General features: G+C 43.3%; 1 protein-coding gene and 1 long non-coding RNA gene across 2 annotated transcripts; one reads left to right on the top strand and one right to left on the bottom strand.

The window, feature by feature from the left end:
• Positions 1 to 230: 230 nt before the first annotated feature.
• LOC133161948 (uncharacterized) lies at positions 231 to 1,976 on the bottom strand. Its single transcript, XR_009716147.1, has 4 exons — positions 1,822 to 1,976; positions 1,255 to 1,397; positions 853 to 946; positions 231 to 650 (listed from the first exon to the last, which is right to left on the bottom strand). It is a non-coding gene; the product is annotated as an uncharacterized LOC133161948 (long non-coding RNA).
• Positions 1,977 to 3,629: 1,653 nt separating this feature from the next.
• On the top strand, positions 3,630 to 6,645 carry snai1a (snail family zinc finger 1a). The gene is made up of 3 exons (XM_061291892.1): positions 3,630 to 4,032; positions 4,494 to 4,994; positions 5,443 to 6,645. Exons 1-3 carry the CDS (start codon positions 3,957 to 3,959, stop codon positions 5,625 to 5,627), a joined length of 762 nt encoding a protein of 253 aa, XP_061147876.1. The 5' UTR covers positions 3,630 to 3,956; the 3' UTR covers positions 5,628 to 6,645.
• Positions 6,646 to 8,106: the final 1,461 nt, after the last annotated feature.

Here is an 8,106-nt window from a genome sequence, read left to right as displayed (position 1 = left end):
CGCATCAAATCTCTGGTAATTAATTTTAGATTCACTGTTAAGTTCTGCATCAGGTGAGACTTCCATGGTCACCAACATCTATCTGTCAAACTCTAAGTTTATTGTAGGTGCAGCTGTGCAGGTGTTGTCTTGCTCCTGCCTATATTAGAACTACACTTTGTAGAAAAACATGGCTGCTATTGTTGCCTTCCAACCAATGAGGTAATAATTAAAGAAACATAGACGGGTAATGCACTGTGTTGTATTTTATTGCTGTGGTTAGTCAAATACATGCAAGTAAAAAAATAGTAGAACATATCAAACCTTTTGCAGCTACAATTTGGATGGATATTTGCATCCATGAAAATAGTGCATGCAGCTATATCAGTATCAGCTCTGTGAATGCATTACTAGTTGCTCTTGCAGCATTTTAGTGACTGTAGTTGCGATGTGATGGTTGTTGAAGTGGGAATGAATGATGCTGGAACCCATGCCGAACACGATTGTGTCGCTGCATAGTGTTTCGGGACATGGGGTGGTGGGATGTGCTGGATTTTTGCATACAGGTTGACTTTGTGACCTTGTGCAGGACTTTGGGAGGAGAAAGTAATGCTGAGATAGCATTTTTTTTGCTTTCAATTGTGGACTGGTCACTGGCTGGAGCTGTTAAACTGAAAGAAAAACAAACACAAACTATAATTCAATGTACAAGTCCTCATTCAACCGGCTTCAAAATAAGGTTTAACATGAAGATGGACGAGTTCTATAATTACGCTTAAGTAAAGTTTAAATTTTTAATTTGACAAAATTTGATTCTTGATATTCAAAGACAACATGCAGCCTGTATACATTTAATTATTTACAGTAGTTTACCTTATTTCTAGTTTGGGAATAGTTGTTGCAATGGGAGCAGAGTCTGATAATATAGCGGAGGCCTCCATATTCGGGATATCAGCAGAACTGCCTTCTGTGGAGACAATTGAGGGTTTATGTCCCTGAACAATATCTTCATAAAGTAGAATCAGCCAGTGATTTTTTTTTAATGAAATATATATTCAATGTTATTGCTTAGTCAACAAGACATTTTATTTATTTATTTCCTAAAATGTATTGCAAATATGTAATTCTTTTGGCTTAAACACACATACACAATAGTGGGGGATTCCCTTGGTCATTACATTATTTTATTTATTGTTGCTGTTGTTTTTTTCTACTTTTTTCTACTTGTATAAACTGCACAGTTCAACCAAACTGTACAGTGGATGCACAACCAACCTTGACGACTAACTACAAGCCATTCCTCTTCCAGCACTTCTTCGGACTTGACTTCCTCAGGGGCGTCCTTCTCTGAGTTCTCTCCCCCAAAAAGCAAACGAGCGAGTTTTCTCAGCATTACTGCTTCTCTCTGATGTATTTGTCTTTAACCAAAGAGAATAATACAAATTATTAACATATGCGTTCATGGTCGCATACCGATTAATTGATCCTCCTTTAGAGTTTGAAAGTTTGTCATATGACCCAAAAAATGTTTGGTCAGGTGACTAGGAAGGCCAATTCAAGATCGAGCGGTAAGTGTTTTGAATAATGATGCCCACCCCATCCATTGTTAATGTCGCTCGACAATTGTGCAAAATGGAGCTTTGAATACCGTACATATTTGAGACATATGAATTCTATCGTTACGTCAATCATTACATAAATGAATATTTTGTCGGGTCGGATAAACTTCGATCAGGAATAACGAACAATAGGCATATTACTCGCTGTACAAATTATAGCTACAAATCTTTGAACGAATATAGTTTTGTTAGACAATATATCTACAGATAACAAGATTCTTACCTTGGTTAAAGTTTCTCGGTTCGATTCACTGTCATACAGTAAATAACGGCGTTTGGTTTCTGTTTTTATTGTTTTGTTTTGGGGGGTTAAAAATAACGTTCACGATTTATGTGACGTTTACGATTATTTTTCAAACGCTCGACCAATGAGAATCCAGTGTTTGAGCCTATGACTCCGCCTATGACGAGAAACCACCAATCAGAGTTCGCAAATCCGCCCCGCACCCTTCTATGGAGGCACACAAAATATGCAATAAGCACCCGCCTGTCCATATGCCACTCTAGCCTCGGACCCACACAGTGACTGAAGAAAAAAAATGTATACAATTTATTTAAACCTATGTGACTCAGTCATTAGCATTTTTTCAGACACTTATTGGGAGGCAACTAAACTTCCACTCTGCAGGCACGCTAACAAAAACACCTCTTTATAAAACCATTACTGCAACCTATGTGCAATGATTCAATGTAATACAGTTGTTTTTCACTGACTATGATTGAAACTTTATTCCTAAAATCTATATGAAAACAATAGTTTCGAGCAACAGAATAAATTCATCAGAGGAGTTCAGCATTTACATTGATTGATTAATTCATTCATCCCCCAAATCGCCTATCCTACGAGGGTCGCGGGCGTACTGGAACCTATTTCAGCAGTAACGTCATATAATTATGGGGAATTCAGAGTGTTACAGTTGACATAAAGCAACAAAATCACTTTTGTCCGTTAGAGGGCGCTTTTGCTCTATGAAAAATAATTCTATTTGGGTCACCCCCCGACCCCACCCCCCCTTTGACATGTGCTTCACATGAGGGTCAAGTGGTTTCTTTGTTTACAGTTATAAAGTGAGACAAATTTGATCATATCGAGTAAACTACCGCTCTACTACATTAGTAGTCGTGGCAAGAAGTTCACAAAAACAGTTTCATGCCCGAAGCGTGCTTCAAATGACGCTGATAGGAGTATGCATGAATAGGAAATGAAGACCCGCATGAAAGAATCAATAGTGGAATCAACTTTGTTCATTGTTCATTAACACTCTTACCACCCGAATTGTTACATGGTATTTTAACTACGTCCAATAAAAATTCTGTATTTTAACTATGCCCAATAAAAAAATCTACTTTTTCAATAATGGGCAATTTTGACTCACTGGCAGCATGAAATTAGTTTAACAATCTGTTTATTATTTTGGTTGTAGCTTGAATTGGTGAAGTACTGCACTGCATCATCCTATGGGACTTTTTCTGTTCTGCCCCATATATAGTTAAGTAAACATTGGAAACAATCGTGATGTGATGCAGTGGTGTGTTTCTGCAAACTGCAGTCGTAATAATTGTTAAATTGAGCATTGTTATTATGTAAATGCAGGTTTTGTGATGCAGCTGTTTTGTTGGCTCTCTCAAAACTGCAAGTGTTTTTTGTTTTGTCCGTCTTCAAGGCTTTTTAAGTAGTTCAGCTGATGTGATCTGGTGACTGTGTGCGACAGCATATGATATGCACTGTTTTCATTCTAATTAAACCCTTGAATGAGTCTTCTGTTCCTTGTTAAAGTCAGCATTACTGCTCCCTTAAGCAGCGTTTCCATATGATTTTAAGCTGTTGCCATTGTTCACTCAGTGAACCACTTCCTTAAACACCATCAGAAATATTTACCCTCATTAATAAAAAATAAATTGCAATATTTACGACATCAAATTGAATTATGTGAAGCAGGAATTGAAATGAATCTTAGCTCAATCATCTGCCAACCTTGTGAGCTCCGTGTTTGGTTTGCAAAAAGGGGTCATGAAGCCCCTTTCCTGCACAGAACAGCAGGAGGAGCCGAGGAGGAGGATAGAGGGAGCTGGTGGTGCTGGCGGTGGTGGGGAGGGCCCTCCGGGCGAGCACACCCCTACCGCCTGTGTCAGTATTTCAGAACACAGGCCAGCATTTAGTCATTCCACATGAAAGCTGCAGGCACGCTGGTCTGCTCAAACCTTTGGACTACTGGAACATCCATATTTTCTTTTTTTTTTTTTTTGTATATTCCCACTTGGCAGAGGACAATTTAGTTAACACTGCTGGTTCCAGACTGTGCGTCCCACCCGTCGCTGGATACTTTTACGCACAGTTGTTGAACACGCCAAAGGACAATGCCTCGCTCTTTCTTGGTTAAAAAGTACTTCGCCAAACAAAAGCCAAACTACAGTGAACTGGAATGTCAGAATGGTGAGTGATGAAACTTTCTATTTTAATCGTTGCGTTCCAAAAACTTCCCTTACGTAATTGCGCACGTTAGTGAGAAAGCTCCCTTCTTCCAGTGTAGATGCTAGAACTGTATGTGCATGGTGGTGTGTGTGGGGGGTATCCCCCCCCCCCATTCCATTTTGCTGTGGCCTGACTCCACATCCTGTAACGTCTCGATAAAGTTGCGGCCCGTGCACCCCCCCTTTTAGTGGCCGCAGACAGAGCGCCATTCATGTTACAAGCGCTTGTGAATACGTGGGAGGAAACGGCGCATGAAACCCTGCAATGGGTGCAACTTATCGCCCCCCCAACCTAAAATGGGCATCAAACGAAAAGATAAAGTGATGAAAGCAGATGTGTTTGATCTGTTATGTTAAATCTCAATTTATTTGTAGCCTGTTGGTGTCACTGTAGTCTGAACTCTGCCTCCATCTCTCTCTCAGTTACGTCACTGGACAAATATCCTCTCGCTGAGCTCTCATCCACAGCCACCTGCTTGACAGCAGGTTTGGTGTGGGACCTCAGCGTCCTGCCTGCTCTCTACCTGCCCACCTCCCAAACAGATCCCTCGACCATCCCGGGTCCTTTGGACCTCAGCTCCCCGTGCAGCCTCAGCAGCAGTGCCAGCAGTAGCGGCGAGGAGGATGAAGGGCGTACATCAGACCCTCCCAGCCCAGAACCCGTGCACACGTACGCTCCCCGTCAGCGGATGAAATGTACCGGCGTGATAGCCCATGTCAGCCCTCCGGAGGAAGAGGACAGGGAGCCTCCTGTAAGCGCAAGCAGGCCTGCCTTCCTCTGCAAACACTGCCCGAAAGAGTACACCAGCCTTGGGGCTCTGAAGATGCACATCCGCTCACACACCCTGCCCTGCGTGTGTACCACGTGTGGAAAGGCCTTCTCCAGGCCGTGGCTGCTGCGCGGCCACATCCGCACACACACAGGTGAGATCCATGTCTCCGTGCATTGATAGAAAAGATCAAAGTCTAAATTGGAAGGCGGCGAGTCAGTCCCGTGTCGTTTGTGCCGATCAACAGATTCAATCACACGGGGGAAGCTTTCGTCTCATTGATCACACATTGTGTTTAATGTGCCGACAACAATGGGCGCCTTGCTAATTGTCTTATCGTTGTTCATGGGGAAGACGACGCCGTGAAGGCAAAAGGGTTTTATCAAGTGGCCTCATCGCTGATCACTTGTTAGCGTGCTAATCTCGTTTGGCTGTGATTTAATCATGCTAATTCACTCAGGCTTGGACCGCATCAGTGCTTTGTTATCTACACAATGCGTGTGTTTGTGACTTTGCGAATTCAAAGACCCTCTGCATCACCTGACAAAGGCCGTGCGAATCACTTAAAATGTTGACACGTCTCGGTTTTCTTCCTCATGCAGGCGAGCGTCCGTTCTCCTGCCCCCACTGCAACCGAGCGTTCGCCGACCGCTCCAATTTGCGAGCTCATCTGCAGACCCACGCCGAGGTGAAGAAGTACCAGTGCAGCGTCTGCTCTCGCACCTTCAGCCGCATGTCATTGCTGCAGAAACACAGCTCCTCCGGGTGTTGCTCCGCTGCCGTGTGACAAAGCTCAGGATGGCGGAGGACCGAGGACTGGTGACAACCTCTCGGTCCGCGATGCCAATGAAATTCCAGCCTTAAGAAAAACGGAGGGAATCAGACCTCATTGCGGATCTGAATTTTACAAGCCTCTTAGCCCTGCAGATTTTTTCCATTCTATTTTGAAGTCAAAGCTGTCGGACCAAATCTGAAGCGAGGCTGATCTTCCCTCGATATCAGCCCCTTTGCTGCCATTGCGTGCCTTTCCCAAGACCAAATATGTACTGAACTCAAGAGGTGTTCGCTCTTGTCTCCGTCCCGGTGCCGGACAGCTCAGGATTGACTACCCAGACGCAGCTGCTGAGAGGTAGGATCTGCGTGGGTGCTATAAACCTCTCAGTGTGCCTCCAACACACGCAGACACAGAAAAGCCATCGTGGACACACAGCTGTCCCCGGTACTGCGGCGTAGATAGACAAAGTGCTAACAGGTGCTTCGGGAGTGACCTTCGCCGGCGGATAGCGAGTCGCTTTCAAAAAGATGTCGCATGTTGCCACAAAGGACAGACGCTCATCTTAAGCTTTTATTTTGACCACAGCCCACCTTCCCTTTAACTGATGAGTTCCCACGATAGGAACTTGACAAGCCGTGCACTCAATGTTACCACAGTGTTAATAATACCAGTCAAAGCCATACGTGAAATGAATTTCTTTTCTTTATCTTTGTCTTATTTACCTCATTAGCGTTTGTGGCTTTAATTGATGTTTGCAGTATTCAAATTGTTGATAACCAAAGTTTCAAAGCGAAAAGGCTGGGACCAAAAAAAAGTTTACACCATGGTTGCCTAATATGTGATGAGAACTCTGTAAATGGACAGTACAAAGATGAATTGTAAACTTGTATGGCAATGTTTTATAGTGCAATGTCCAGATGATGTGTTATTTCAATTTTGTACCCTTGCTTGTGTGTTCCGTATTTTGTGTATGCCCAAAAAATTATTCTGATTTTCATTCAATAAAGTAATTTATGTTTATTAAAAAAAAGCTGTTTCTGGGTTGAGAAGGTCAGCAAAGGCAAGGTGTACGTGCTACACCTGCCGTGATGCGGGAAATGAAAACGTTATGGTTCAACAAGGTCTGTGTAATCATTAACTGGCACTTCAGCATCTCGATATTGGACGTGTGGAGTGAAGTGACCATTGTGCAAAAGCAATTTTGCAGATGTGCAGGTGAACACGCGGACCAACGGACGGGGGGGGGTGGAATGCACCTGTTGTCAGTTTCCACCTGCCGTCAACTTCCCGCTGTTGTCGCTGTGCAAACACAGCAACGTGCACACCCTGACCCAACGCCTTAACAAAAAAACTTTTTTTTATGGTGTAGTTTGAATTTAGTCTTCTGTGTCGATAAATGAGAGGATTATAATCTGGAATTACCAAGTATAATGCAATTCTACAAGACTGTATAACCGGTATTATCACATTATCACTCCTCTGATAGCGTCAATCCAATTGGGCATTATTATCTTCGTAAAGGCATTTTTGGGTGTAACTCTTGCATTGTAGATTGTGCAGATGCACCAAATGTGTCAAGTAACTTTGGAAGATGACCTTAGAAGAAATTGCCATATGTTTTTAATCACTCCCAGAAGCGAGCATGAATTTGAATGTGCACAACTTGATTTGAATTTAACAAGTGTGTCATGGTTGCAGCATGTGTGATGCGTTTTCCTCTTTTGTCATTAGGGATTGTCGAACGTGTCGTCCTTCTGACCTAGACAGTGAGTCATTGGGTTCTCACCTTCCCATGGCTCCGCTTGCTCTCCGTCAGATTAGTCAGGCAGTCGGGCTGCGTGGGCTCCGGCCCGGCCGAGCCGAGCCAGCCCAGAGTGAGGTAAACTGTTCCACGGCAGTTTCTTATTTCATCCTGACTCAGGGAAATATGTGTGCAGCCCCCAGGCAGTATGAGTTCCATTGTATAACTTCAGACTGGTTCTTTTTAAAGTGAATGATAGCAATTGTCAAACATCTGTAACGGGTCCGACCGCTGGATTTGAAGTCAATGATAGCGGTCCCCTTTGGCAATGATGATCTTGTGTCTCATCCGGGATGAGCCTATTAAACTCTCAGCTGTTGCAAGTTAGTTCAGGACTATTTTCAATATGTCAGCTGGCAACATATCCCGAGGTTGGGCTCTTGACTTGTTGTTTGACTCTTTTTTTTCCTGCTGATGCCCATCTTTGCTTTTGGAAACACTTTGCGGCCATTTTTGAAACACTGAAAACCTCGCACACAAATAACTCATGATGCAATCTCTTTTGTTAATTTTAAATTCTGGCACGTCTCTCTTTGTCTTCTATTCCCACTCCTGCCACAAAGGCTGTTCATCTCGACTTAGCCAAAGTAAAGCCTTAAACATTTGCTGCTTCATGTTGCTCTGCTTATTTCGGCCTTTTTATAGAGAAAAGAAAACACAACACGCTCCCCGTCTTGTTCCTTGAGGAGA

The sequence above is a fragment of the Syngnathus typhle genome, linkage group LG11, assembly GCF_033458585.1.
Source record: "Syngnathus typhle isolate RoL2023-S1 ecotype Sweden linkage group LG11, RoL_Styp_1.0, whole genome shotgun sequence".
NCBI lineage: Eukaryota > Metazoa > Chordata > Actinopteri > Syngnathiformes > Syngnathidae > Syngnathus > Syngnathus typhle.
This window is presented reverse-complemented; position numbering and strand designations above follow the sequence as displayed.

Bases quoted from the DNA above. Each gene is read 5' to 3' on its own strand.
- snai1a (XM_061291892.1), top strand. From the start codon at position 3,957: ATGCCTCGCTCTTTCTTGGTTAAAAAGTACTTCGCCAAACAAAAGCCA. The intron at 4,033-4,493 runs GTGAGTGATGAA...TCTCTCTCTCAG, and splicing joins TGAACTGGAATGTCAGAATG to TTACGTCACTGGACAAATAT. The intron at 4,995-5,442 runs GTGAGATCCATG...TTCCTCATGCAG, and splicing joins CCACATCCGCACACACACAG to GCGAGCGTCCGTTCTCCTGC.